The sequence below is a fragment of the Elephantulus edwardii genome, unplaced genomic scaffold (genome assembly GCF_000299155.1).
Source record: "Elephantulus edwardii isolate Elephantulus edwardi_28Jun2011 unplaced genomic scaffold, EleEdw1.0 scaffold00302, whole genome shotgun sequence".
NCBI lineage: Eukaryota > Metazoa > Chordata > Mammalia > Macroscelidea > Macroscelididae > Elephantulus > Elephantulus edwardii.
Window position 1 is genome coordinate 215,994 of NW_006400052.1, and position 14,171 is coordinate 230,164.

Consider the following 14,171-nt stretch of genomic DNA (forward strand, 5'->3'; position numbering starts at 1 on the left):
CTTGTCTCTAAGGAACATTCTATTTGCACTTTTTCCAGAACAGATTTGTTTGTTCTTTTGGCAGGCCAAGGGGAATTCAGTACTCTTCTCCAACACCACAATTCAAAAGCATCAATTATTCTCAAAAGTATAGGACACAACTGAAAGGACCATGGCTTGGACCAGACACACCTTTGTCTTTAAACTGATATCTTTGTTCTTGAGCACTTTGGCGAAGTCCTTGACAGCAGATTTTCCCAGTGCAACATATCTTATTGTTGTTGAACATAGACAAAGAAATAGCAAGGCGGGACACCAAGAATGAAGAAAAAGAGAGAAAGGCAGGGGGCAAACAGCTTGAAGACTGCATCAGCCTCAAGCCAAGCATCTCTGTAACCTTTATTGAGAATTGCCAGGAATTAAATCACAAAGAGAATTCTTTTGCAAATGAAGCTAAGTTTTTCTCTATTGGCCCTCTGCAGGGGGCGCCCTGATGGCTTCTTGTCTGCAGGAAGCAAAAGCAATTCACTCCCGCTGCAGGAGGGCCCTGGCAGCTTCTTGCCTGCAAGAAGCATCTCATTTCTTATGATCTGTCACAAGAGAAATTCCAGCTTGTATTTGTGCTTCCTTCAATTCCTGTTTAAGCATTTGGTTTAACATTTGGCTTCCCACATCTTTTGATTTATTGACTGCTATTATCATGTGTGTTGATTGGAGATGTAAGAACAATGAAATCATTGATCTCTTGTCCAGTGAAGAGTATTTTTGTTTTCTTGATGTTGAGATGTATTTCATGATGAAGGCTGTAGTCTTGATCTTCTGCAGCAAGAGCTTCAAGTCTGCTTCAGTTTCGGTAAGCAAGGTTGTGTCATCTGTATAATGCAGATTGTTGAGTGTTGATTAAAAAAAATCATCTGGGCAGGTGAGGGAAGCAAAAAAATCATCATCTGCGCATGAGAAGATTAAAAAACTAAATTACCTTATGTTAGTCCTGTAGATATAATGTTACATATAAATTGGGTTTACAAAAAAGTCTAGTATTCTTTTTTTTTCTTTCTTTTATTTAAGAAAAATTTATTTCATTCTTTTTCGTGTGTACCGTCAAATCAGATCTGACTGGTACAGGAGGAGATTGTTTCTTCTTCTCCAGCAGAGCATCTGGTGGATTCGATACCTGCACCCCTGAGATCGCAGTGCAGCTTCTTGCGACTAGGCCACCAGAGCTCGCCTAGTATTCTTTTTTGTTGTTATGAATAACTATTGTTACGTCCTACTGAGTTGGAACTGACTCATAGCTGACCCTCCAATGGGTTTTCAGAAGCTGTAAACGGCATGGAAAGAGATTGCTCATATTTCTCCTGTGGAGCAGATGGTGGATTCTAATTGCCTGCCTTGGATTGGGAACCCAACTCCTTAACCATTAAGCTACCAGAGCTCTCTATGTAGTTACTAATCCCAGGGACATTTTTATAAAAAACAAATTTCTGCTGAAATATTACACAAATAATTTATAGTCATTTAGGTGTCACCTGTTGCGATTTGCACAGCACCCTGCCCTCCAAGTAGCACCTAAACTTTCTGCTACTCTATTGCAAGCAGTTTCAAGACTCTAAGTCTGCTTTTTTTCTGTGAAAAATAGGGATACTTGTTAAGATCCGATGAGATGAGATGAGGTCCTGTGCTGATAAAGGCAAACACAAGTTTGATTTCAGATTCTCTCAGAGAAGCTCTCGTCTCTGAAGGGGTACAATCCTCCCGTGCAGCTCACCTGAAGACCGGGTGAAAAAACCCAAATTAAAAAAAAAAATCCCTCCAAAACCTGGCCTGAGGACTGTACTGTTCTGCTACTAAATGAGGGAGAAAAGAATTAGGCCAGGAGACGCTCCTTGTTAAATCTCTTGACAATAACCTCAGTGACAGAGCAAAGATACAAAGCCCGCGCAGTGGCCGAAGAAGGAAGGCAGAGATACGCATGCGCTCAGCCTGAGGGTGGAGCCTAGATTGAGGTTTTCACGCTGTCCTGCCCATCCGGCCTGGCCTCAGTGGTTTCTTGAACTACATTTCCCAGAATCTACCAACTTCCGTTTGCATCTGCGGAAGTGATGACTGGATTTCGCCGGGCTGCACAGTAGCGGGCTTGGTCACTATGGAGGAGATAGGCATTTTGGTGGAAAAAACTCAGGTCTGATGGGACTCGGGTTTTTTAATCTGGGCCAGGTTCTTGGGGAGAGGGCGAAGCGGACTTGAGTGGAAACCTGGATGACTTTGCAGACCACTGCTCGGTGGCTTCAGAGGCCTCCGCAGGAGAGCATTGTGTCTCCTGGAGGCCAGCCAGGCTGAGAGCCCCAAGTGGCGTTATGGCTCAGAAAACGAGACTGGATGAATGAATGATGTTAGAGGGTCTTTGGAGACTTGTACCCATAAGGCTTGGCTAGGAAGCTTAATGGCATGAAGGCTTGGCTGAGACAGAGCGGCGAGGTGTGGAATGACGATGGGGGGGCGGGGGTTGGGTTACTGAGTTATGTTCAGAGTGTGGCGAATGGTGTTTGAACTCTGTTTCGTGGGCTGGATATTTCAAGAACGAGATGTGAGTTCAGCGTTTATGACATGAGGGAACTTTTGGGGAAAACGGATTTGACTGAAAGCTTAGTGAAATTAATAGCCTATAAAAGAGAGTCATGTGACATTGGGAACCTTTTGAGGGGAGCTGGGTGACATTGAAGTCTGGTACGGTTTTGATAACAACATTTATGCCCTAGTTGGGTGAAATTGGGTGCCTATTGATCTCTGTGGGGAGCTGGTTAATATAAGGAGCTATTACAGTTTGAGTGACATCGTGAGCCTATCTTGGGGGGGGGGTTGTGCTGAGATGTTTCAGGAATTTATTTGGAGAAACTTGATGTCAGGAGCTAGTTGGATGCTGAGTGACCTCATGAGGAAGTGGGGGGAAGGTTCTAGATGCATTCATGAGGGGTTCCTTTTCCAACGTGAATGTTACCCTATGGTCTAGGATGAGATTCCAGCACTGTCTGTATCCCGGCCCCAGACTGGCCTGTCCTTCCTGGGCCCTGAACCCGAGGACCTTGAGGACCTATACAGCCGCTATAAGGTACATTCGACCCCAACTCAGACCCTGCACAGGATCCAGCCATCCCACTTGACCTCTAGATTCCACTACTTCCGGACTCACCAAGACTTAGAGCCACCCCCCACCACTTGACTCCCCTTTCTGCTCACAGAAGCTGCAACAAGAGCTGGAATTCTTGGAGGTGCAGGAGGAATATATCAAGGATGAGCAGAAGAACCTGAAGAAGGAATTCCTCCATGCACAGGAGGAAGTGAAGCGGATCCAGAGCATCCCTCTGGTCATTGGGCAGTTTCTGGAGGCAGTGGATCAGAATACAGCCATTGTGGGTTCCACCACAGGTATGTTTGTGTGTAGGGGAGTAGGTGGTCTGTTTATTCATTCATTTGTTCATTGAACAGCTGTATCCTGCCATGTGCCAGGGTCTTACAGATGTAAACAAAGGAGGGCACCCTAATGCTGTTTTTCAGTGTTTTGATTTCGTTGTGTGTTTGTCTATTTAGATCATTAAAATGGTTTGCCTGAGGATATTTAACTTTGATGTATGATAAAGGGAGCCCTGTTGGCCTAGTGAGGAAAGAGTTGCTCTGCCAGTTCAAAATCATGCAATTTGAATTCACCAGAAGGATGAACAGTCTCTTCCCACAAGATTTACAGCCACTGAAAACCCACTGGAGGGTCAGCTATGAGTCGATTCTGACTTGTTGGTACCTAACAACATTTGATGGGATCCTGCTGGTACAATGAATTAAACATTGGGTGGCTAACTGAAAGGTCCCCAGATCAAATTCGCTTTCTGATCTCTGGTGGCAAAACAACACAGTATTTTTCTGATCAAGTTTTCTAGGGTTTATGGTACCAAGTCATCAGACTTTTGATGGAATTAAGGACTTCAAAGCCAATTATGGTGAGTACTCAGAGGAGAGTGAGAGTCGTCACATCACATATGGCACATATAGTGAGAAACAGTGACAGAAAAACTGGCAGCAGAGCCAAGAGGCCAGTGTAAGACACATGAAGCAAGTGAGTATATCCATGAATATAGCAGAGCCCACAATGCAAAAAGCTTTGTAAACTTCTTAATCGTAACTAAGTACTCTGAGAGAATGAGTTGCTGGTCCTTGGGCCTCAGCATAATGATGTCTTGGAGGAAACAAGGCAAATTGTTTTAACAGAGTCCACAAAGAAAGTGTCTGTCCACTTCAGTGAGGATTGACTAGCATCTTTAAAGCTTGTGAGCAGCTGTCTAAGGGGCTTGCTTTGTTCCTGTCCAGAACAAAGAGGAAATAAAAGATGTATAAAAATGATTAATACAAAGGACTAGTAGAGCATACAAATCTCAGGTCCCACTGCCCTGAGATCAGAAGCACTAGATGGTGCAGTTTACTGCCACTAACTACTCAGACAGGAATCGTAGCAGAAAGTCCTGGATAGAGTGGGAAATGAGAACCAAAACTTCAAAATATGAAAGAAACAGACTTACTGATTCAGTAGTGGCTGGTCGAACCCTCCAGGCTCTGGCCCTTGGTCAGTCTTCAGTCTCGGCAGCAGACTCACACCCGTTCCTCAACTCTCAGCCAAACATTACACAGACCTTTAAGGTAACCGAGAACACGAGGGAGACACCTGCATCTTAGAATAACCAGGCACGTAAGGTCAGAAAAGCAACATTTGTCCAAAAATAAAGGCCAGAAGGTAGGAAGCATGCTATTATGATAAGCTTTCACTCAAATAACAAATTTTTTTAAATTAATTTTAATGAACGTTGACAGAGACTTAGGGTTTCCATTCAATATGCAATATTTGTCCTTTTGTGACTCAGATATTTCACTCAGCATAATGTCCTCCAGGGCTACCCATTTTGTGTAATATTTCATGAATTCCTTGTTTTTCAATGCTGCATAGTATTCCATTGTGTGAATATACCAGAGCTTCTCTATCCATTCGTTTGTTGATGGGCACTTGGCTTGTTTCCAAGTCTTTGCTATTGTGAACAAAGCTGCCGTAAACATGAGTGTGCATATATCTGTTTGGGTGACAGTTATGGTTTCTTTAGGGTATATTCCCAATAGTGGAATTACCGAGTCAAATGGTATCTCTATTTGCACCTTTTTGAGAAAGCGCCATACTGCCTTCCACAGTGGTTGCACCATTTTACACTCCCACCAATAGTGAATAAGGGTTCTAGTTTCTCCACAACCTTGCCAGCATTTGGTGGTTGCTGTTTGTTAAATTTTGCTATTCTTCTGGGGTGAGATGATATCTCATAGTTTTGATTTGCATCTCTTAGAGCTAGGGATTTTGAACATTTCTTCATGTGCTTGTTGGCCATCTGAATGTCTTCTTTGGTGAGGTGTCTGTTCATATCCTGTACCCATTTTTCAGTTGGGTTATTTACCTTTATCTTTTGTTTTGTTTTGTTTTTAATTTTTATTATTTTTGTGTTAGTGTACCGTCAAATCAGATCTGACTGGTACAGGAGGAGATTGTCCCTCCTTCCCTGGCAGAGCATCTGGTGGATTTGAACCGTGCGCCTCTGGGATTGTAGTTGCAGCTCCTTGCCACTTGGCCACCAGAGCTCCCCTATTTACATTTATCTTGTTGTGGTAAATCACAAATTTTTTTTTAAAAAACCTGTAGAGATTATCTGGGAGGCTGGGCTCTATGAGGAGAACTGTGACATCAGGATTGGAAGAAGACTTGCCATCAATTTGCGTTATGCAGATGACACAACCCTGCTTGCTGAAACTGAGGAGGACCTGAAGCACTTGCTGCAGAAGGTCAAAGACTGCAGCCTTCAATACAGATTGAAGCTCAATATCAAGAAAACAAAGATTCTCACCACTGGGCCAATTGGCAGCATCAGTATGGATGGTGAAGAGATTGAGATAGTTAACAGTTTCGTTTACTTGGTTCCACAGTCAACACTCTTGGTACCAGCACCCAGGAAATTAAAAGATGAATTACACTGGTAAATTCTGCTGTCAGAGACCTCTCCAAAGTACTGAATAGCAACAGTGTCATTCTGGAGACTTAAGGTGCACCTGATAACAGGCCATAGTCTTTGCAGTTACTTGCTGTGCATCAGAAAGCTGGACAATGACTAAAGATGCTAGAAGAAGAATTGATACCTTTGAGCTGTGGTGCTGGAGAAGAGTATTGAATTTACCATGGATTGCTAGGAGAGCAGACAGGTTCGTCCTAGAGAGGAGAGGGTTAAACCAGACTGTTTCTTGGAGGCAAGGATTCTGAAGCTTTGTCTGACATACATTGGACATGTTGCAAGGCAGAACCAGTCCTTGGAGAGGGACTTCATGCTTGGGAGGGTGGAAGGACAGCGCAAGGGAGGAGGACCCTAGATGAGATGGATTGATTCAGTGACGGGTAATGGGGGTAGGTGTGTCAGAGACAATAAGATTGGCACACGATAGAGCCAGGTTTAGGGCTATCATACATAGGGTTACTATTAGTCGCAGGCGACTTAATGGCACATAACAATATAGAGCAAGACAGTGGAGGGGCTTTAGGGCCCTAAGTAATTCTTGGTTAAGCTAAGGAGATTTTTAAACTTGTCCAAACAAAGCAGAAGCCTAGCCAGAGAGGCCAAGGAGCCTTCCAAGAGGCCAAGGAAACAGAGGCTGAAGTGAGAATAAATGTATGCTTGTCAAGCTATCCCTAGAGGTAAATGTAACTGCACTAGATAAATGAACAGTGGGCCTCACTTTCTTTATGGACTCTTAAATAAGCAGGCCTCATAATGTTCTCTAGAGGATTAAATGAGATTGTGCATAGAATGTATTTAGCATAAGATTCAACAGAGTAAGTCTTGGTATATTGTGTCTCTCTTTCATTGCCATGTCATCAGAGGCTGTAAATCTCAGTGAAAGAGATTACCTGACTTTCTCTCCCACAGCAGCTGGTGGATTTGAACCAACCAGGGTTGGTAGTATAAGTCTTTACTCACTAGTCCACCAGAATGCAGTGTTGAGCAGTTGTTATCATCAGCATGAACCCAGGCCCTGCCCCCGTGATGATCACTGCCTCCAATGTCTTCTCTGTCTTTATTCTCATCTCTGCTCCTCTGGAATGTTCTTGTAATGGTTGTGAGGAGGGATGTGTGACTGTACCTGGACTTAGACTTATGAGAAAGAGAGAGACATTCAAGACCATAATTTTGACCTGCGAGACTTAGGGGGACAGTGGGACTATCCTGAAATGATAAAATGGGCAAAGAGTGGGTTTGAGGAGATAATAAGGGGAATTTATGAAAGGGGCCCAGGGATCTGCTGGGAAGCTAGGTCTGAAAATCAGGAAAGAGGAAGGCTCAAAAGAGACACATAAAAGCCATATGTGATAGTGGACTGGAAGAGGTGAGCCTGGAATACCAAGATGCAGGGACCCAGTCAGGACAAGATGAGGCTGAATCGGGCCAGAGGACATGAACAGGGCGGATGGATGTTCAGGAAAGTGGAAGCTTGTGGTGACTATTGATCTCTGAAGGGAGTGGAACTCTGACTGAAGTTGGGGGTGGCAGAACCTCCAAGAGACAGATCCATGGGGAGCAGCACAGTTAGGGGCCAGTACCAGTATCTCTTTGGAACACAGTGAGTGAGAAGTGCTCAGTAGACATGGGAGGAAGAAAGGTTCCAGGAGGTATTGGAACTCAGGTGCGAGAAACATTACAGCAGGACATAGTTTGGGTAAATATGGGGAACACACTAGAGAGAGCAAATCTGGAGACCAAGAGGAGCTCAGAGAGTCTTCATGTGTAAAAACATGAGGTTAGGGAAGAAAGGGTGGTTTTGAGGGACTGAACACCTCTCATTTTCCTCTCTCCTTGCCCCCCACCCAAAGGCTCCAATTACTATGTGCGCATCCTGAGCACCATCGATCGAGAGCTGCTGAAGCCCAACGCCTCGGTGGCCCTGCACAAGCACAGCAACGCCCTGGTGGACGTGCTGCCTCCTGAGGCTGACAGCAGCATCATGATGCTCACATCAGGTTAGGGGGGAGTCCGGGTCTGGGGAGGCACACAAGAGACCCTGTGGGCCATGCTGGGAGTCCCAGCTCTGCTCTCCTACCAGACCAGAAGCCGGATGTGATGTATGCAGACATTGGGGGTATGGACATCCAGAAGCAGGAGGTGCGTGAGGCCGTGGAGCTCCCACTCACTCACTTTGAGCTGTACAAGCAGGTGAGGAGCCTGGGTGGCCAGGAAGCAAAAGGCCCTCCTGAGTCTCGGATTGGTGACAAGTCTCCTTGGCTCACTCTGTCTCCCTCCCGGGGTTTCAGATCGGCATTGATCCTCCTCGAGGCGTCCTCATGTATGGCCCACCTGGCTGCGGGAAGACCATGCTGGCAAAGGCTGTGGCACATCACACAACAGGTGCGTGCTTCTCTTGCGTCCCCCAGTGCGCTGGCCTGGCCCCCTGACACCCCCCCCACCCCCACCCCCACCCCGCGCTCTCCTCAGGAAGTGTAATAATACCATAAGGAAGAACACAAGGTCTCCATTCACTCTTCTGGCCCTACAGCAAGGGCAGGTGATGACGTCATCTTGTGCTTCAATTTCCTCTTCTATTTAGAAAAATTCACTTTACGGGGTTGTTATGTTGTTAGGTATCATCAAGTTGACCATGACTCGTAGTAGCCCTACAACCAACCACCCTGTCCTCACGATCACTGTGCTCAGTCCAGCTAGTTGAGTGTTTTCCTATCTTTCATAGCGTAGTTGTGAGGAATTCATGAAAGAACACAGTGCATTTCCAAGTGATCCCTTGGTAATTATGTATTCAGATTGGAAATCGTATGCATCATATTTAAAGAATGGAGTAGAAAGCATCAAAGTACGCTGTCAAGTCAGAACCGACTCATAGCAGACCTTCCAGTGGATTTTCAGCGGCTATAAATCTCATGGAGATTGCCCATGTTTCTCCCTCAGAGCAGCTGGTGGATTTGAACCACATACCTTTAGGATTGCAGTGCAGTTTCTTACCACTAGGCCACCAGAGCTCCCTAGTAATAGTATAGTTTATTGAAACATTATTCACTCACACATCTGTATCTGTGTGCTTGTAGTGGTTTCTAAATGTGTTTATTATAGATAGAAGACAAAAATGTTTTAAATCCCCTATATTATCGTTTGATACAGTAATACTGGTATAGGATTTGATCCTTAATCAGTGTGACTGCCTAGTTTTGAAATCTGGCACAAATCAGATTTGGAGAGAGGCAATAGAGGCTTACTCTCTGTGACTTCATTTCCTCAGTAGAAATAGAGCCAATCAGGTCTGGGGTTCTGAGTTGTTGAGAGGATTAAACAATCTAAAACTATGTGTATAGAAAGTGGAGCTCCTCTGTTAACTGTTGTCTTCATTGTTATTTTGTTAGACAAGTGATTGAACAAACTCTTACTGGACTAGGTCCTCTGCTGGGATAGAAAGATAATCAGGCCTGTTCTCTCTCTGCCTTGCAGGGAAGCTCCCTGTGGTTTTAAACAAACACTTATTAGTTAAATTGGATGCCATTGAGTCCAATACAACTCATAGCAACCCTCTGGACAACAGATCTCTGAGCCCCGTCCTGCCCTGTGCCATCTTCACACTTCCTGACACACTAGAACCCATTGTGGCAGTTACCATGTCAGTCCACCTGGTTGGGTGTCTTCCTCTTCTTTGCCAACCCTCCACTCTTCCAAGCATCATCAGCTTTCCCTCCAAAGAGCACTCTGGCTGCTCCCTGTCCAAGACATAACTGTTCTTTTGGCAGTCCATGAGATGTTCAGTGCTCTTCTCCAGTGCCACAGCTCAAAGGCATCAGTTCTCCTGCCATTCCTATTCATTGTTGAGCTCTCAGATGCGTAGCAAGTGATCATAAAGACCATGGCCTAAATCAGACACACCTTAGTGTTCAAACTGCCGTCATTACTCCTCAATTTGGAGAGGTCCTTAACTTCAGACTTGCCCAGTGCAGTGTGTCTTCTTCTTTTCCGAAATTCAGTGAATATTTGAGCACCTACTATATGCCCCAAGGAATGTTTTAAATGCTAAGAACCAACCTCCAGGAGACTAGAAAAGAATAAGAGGCATTGTGAAAGGTCAGTAGTGTTTTCCTGAGGGTGGTAGCTTTAGATGAGTACGATTTTTAGACCATTGTAGTCCAGGAGTACAAATGCAGCCATGTGTGTCATTTAAAATTGTCTAGTATGTCCTGCCTCAAAGGAACAAAGGGAATTAATTGAAAAATTAATTTAATTGAAAATACCTAAAATATATCACCTTAACATAAAACCAATCCAATAGTTTCACTATGAGTCAATTCTAACTCATGGCAACCCGCACGTGCAGAGTAGAAATGCCCTGTGCGGCTTTCAATGCTGTGATCTTTCAGAAGTGAAGTGTCAGACCTGCCTTTGGGACACCTGTGGGGTTCCAGCCACCAGCCTTCCAGGCAGTAGTGTAGGTGTTAGCGCCATTGTCCAGGGACTCTTGTATTTTGCATTTTTGTCTATTTTTTTTTAAGTTATGAGTGTGTGAATTCTGCGTATTCCGTGTGTGCTTTCCGTGTTGTACATAAACTTGCACTAATGTGGGATTTGTGCTGTCTACACCAAGGGGGTCAGCCCCTAACGGGCAGAGAGATAACCTCCCTAGTCTGTCACAGGATCTAATCTAGGATCTCACATTGCATTTTGTTGTCTCCTTAGTTTCCTCACATCTGTGACAACTCCTTAGTTTTTTCTCGTTTTGGTGACTGTCCCACTTGAGAAAAGTGTTGATCATATATTTTGTGGAGTGTCCCTCCATTTGATGTGTCTGGTGTTTTCTTATGGTTAGAATGGGTGTGTTCATTTTTGGCAAGTGGTGAATCTTCCATTAGGGTTCCTGACATCCCTGTGTCTTACTGCTGATGATTACTATGGTTAGGGTGGGACCTGCTGGTCTGCTCTTCTGTGAAGTGACTATTAGTGCCTTTGCACTTAACAAGTATCTTGAGATATTTTGGTACCAGCAAATATCTTGCTTTGTGAATTATGGGCAATTAGGAGTCGAAACTTGATGGCAGGGATTGATTTTGAGTAGCAAGGGTGTTTATGTTTGAGGGACTGCTAATATTTTTTTTTTCATGGAAGAATATCTGATTCTTCTTCTAAGTTTCTCTTGGCAATCTTGTGGGAAGTAGATCATAAAGCCTTTTGTCCTTCAGAGCCAGTATGAAGAGAAAACATGGCCCTGACAGTGCCTGGAATTTAGACCCCTAGCGTCCAGAGCGATGATTTCATTTTTAGAAGCCATCTAGTTTGTAATATTTTGTTAGAACAGCTGTAGGCAACCAGTACACACATTATGTCAGCAGCAGATTCAGGTCAGGCAATGGGGCTTTAGAAATGTTGACAAGGGGCCCAGCCACAGGGGGCAGCTCCCTAATCATACTCCCCAGTTCAACCTGCTTGTTGTACTTTTCCAGTTACAAGGAGACCCCCAGTGTGGATTCCTTAAATAGACTTGATTGGGCACCACATTGGTTGCCTAATGGGTAAGTAGATAGTCTTGAACCACCAATCTTTGAGATAGCAGCTGAGGAGGGAAGTATGAAGGTCAGGATTTTAGGCACAATTCTGAGTTGACAAGCTGAAACCACCTGGCCTACGTACTGGTACGGCATGTTTCCCTTCTCCTTTGTGCATAGAGATAGATTTGGAGGCACGCAGTCTTAACAGGTTATTAAGAAACAAGTTGAAAAGGAGAGGCCCAGAACACGTCTTTCCCGTCCTTGAGGGAGCGTTCTTTTCTGTGACCATGTGCCTGTGACCCCTCATTCTTGCATGACACTAAAAAGGAATCCCCAGAGGAAATGGAAACTCAGGACGCACTGAGGCAGTATGAGTGTGTGACCAGTGTGTCTTTTTCTTACTCATTTTTCTCTTGGAAATACAGTTTTAGGTTGAGTTCTTTGGAGAATTTTCTTTGGCTTATGTTTTAAAGTACTTAGTATCCTGGATTTTAAATCTTGGGTCCAAAAACCACATACAGTAGGAAGCAGGATTCCTGATTTGAGGGACATGAGTAACTGACAAGTCCTCTTGGCTGGTTCTGGGGCATGGCCATGGACTTGAGAGAATGGAGTGGTCACCCAAAGGAAAATGAGTCATTATTTCTTCTGATAACTTTTACCATACTTTCAGCTGCATTCATTCGGGTCGTGGGCTCAGAATTTGTGCAGAAGTACCTGGGAGAGGGCCCCCGCATGGTCCGGGATGTATTTCGCCTGGCTAAGGAGAATGCACCAGCCATCATCTTCATAGACGAGATAGACGCCATCGCCACCAAGAGATTTGATGCACAGACAGGGGGTGAGTGATAGCTAAGTAGGGGCGAGGGTCTGGGCCAGCTGTTGGTACAGGACAGCTTGCAATGATTGTGGTAATCTCTTCAGCTGACAGGGAGGTGCAGAGGATCCTGCTAGAGCTGCTGAATCAAATGGATGGATTTGATCAAAATGTCAATGTTAAGGTTAGGGGCTCAGGATGCAAAGGGAGGGGTCTGGGATGTGAAGAGTGAGTATCATGATGGGAATGAGGGTACTCTGGGAGCAGTGGTCAGAGCCAGCCTATCCCAATGCCAGGTGATCATGGCCACAAACAGAGCAGACACCCTGGACCCTGCCTTGCTGAGGCCAGGACGCCTGGACCGGAAGATCGAGTTTCCTCTCCCTGACCGGCGCCAAAAGAGGTTGATTTTCTCCACAATCACCAGCAAGATGAATCTTTCTGAAGAGGTTGACCTGGAAGACTGTATCCCTTCCCAGAAGTGAGGGGAAAGCTGGGGCTGGGATTGAGGATCAGAGCCGACTTCTTTGAGAGCTATGTTGCCACATCTGCTGGCACTGTGGCCCCAATGGTGCAGGTGGGGAGACTAAGGTCCAGGGACCCGACATTCATCTCTATAGCTTCCTTAACTTCACTCACCAAAGTTGTGGCCCGACCAGATAAGATTTCTGGAGCTGATATCAACTCGATCTGTCAGGAGGTGAGGAAGTGGTGATTTCTCTTTGGATCCCTGGTAGGGGCATGCATAACAACCCTTGCTCCCCTGGGCCCTCTCTGCTTTGTTCCTTCTTTTCTCTCACAGTCCCCTAGGGTCTTGGGCCCCATGTGTCTCGACCTCCACTATCACTGGAGGTAGCAGATTTTAACATTGATTCCTCAACAGAGCGGAATGTTGGCTGTCCGTGAGAACCGCTACATTGTTCTGGCCAAGGACTTCGAGAAAGCTTACAAGACCGTCATAAAGAAGGATGAGCAGGAGCATGAATTTTATAAGTGACACCTCACCCCCCACCACCCTGCCATGTCTCCCTCTCACCTCACCGAGTACCTGTGTCCCAGAACCTGGTTCTTCTCTTTTCTTTGTTCAGGATTGGTTTATTCAATAAATTTACATGGTCAAGTCCTGTTTCATTTCTTAGAAACTTAACTCCCTGGGGAACATGAGCCTTGATTACAACCCTCCTCCTTACAGATAAGCAAGTGAAGTACCTGCCCAGGTGACAGCTTGAGAGAGGGAGGAAAAGAATTAGTGGTTTCAGAAATGTGGGGGGAAAGATGGGAAATGAGCCTCAAACAAGACTTTGACCACAAAATAAAGTCCCTGTGCACCCCTTCTTCCTCTTGTTGTTACATGCAGTTGAGTCACTTGCGACTCATAGCGACCCTAAAACCTGCTCTATCTTGTGACAACCTCACTGTCTCTGCCACACCTACTCCTATTACCCCAGTCACTGAATCGATTCATCTCATCAATGGTCTTCCTTTCTTGTGCTGTACCTCCACCCTCCCAAACATGATGTACCTCTCCCAAGGACTGGTCCCTCCTTGCAACATGCCCAGAGTATGTCAGATGAAGTTTCAAAACTCTTGCCTCTAAGGAACAGCCTGGTTTCACCCTCTCCAGGACAAAACTGTTATTCTAGCAGTCCATGGTATATACAACACTCTTCTCCAGCACCACAGCTCAAAGGCATCAACTCTCTATCATCCCTAGACACTGATGGATAGCACGTAATTGCAAAGTCTGTGGCCTGGATCAGGCGCACCTTAGTCTCCAGC

General features: G+C 45.2%; 1 protein-coding gene across 2 annotated transcripts; it reads left to right on the plus strand.

The window, feature by feature from the left end:
* Positions 1-2,101: 2,101 nt before the first annotated feature.
* Positions 2,102-13,516, plus strand: PSMC4 (proteasome (prosome, macropain) 26S subunit, ATPase, 4). Of its 2 annotated transcripts, none has more exons than XM_006900888.1 (11): positions 2,102-2,161; positions 2,990-3,088; positions 3,312-3,405; positions 7,919-8,065; positions 8,149-8,258; positions 8,357-8,450; positions 12,249-12,416; positions 12,500-12,576; positions 12,689-12,857; positions 13,037-13,092; positions 13,276-13,500. In XM_006900888.1, exons 1-11 carry the CDS (start codon positions 2,126-2,128, stop codon positions 13,387-13,389), a joined length of 1,164 nt encoding a protein of 387 aa, XP_006900950.1. In that variant the 5' UTR covers positions 2,102-2,125; the 3' UTR covers positions 13,390-13,500. The 2 variants fall into 2 exon arrangements, with proteins under 2 accessions (XP_006900950.1, XP_006900949.1); XM_006900887.1 differs by having other exon boundaries at positions 2,110-2,161; positions 3,219-3,405; positions 13,276-13,516.
* The last annotated feature ends 655 nt before the right edge of the window (positions 13,517-14,171 follow it).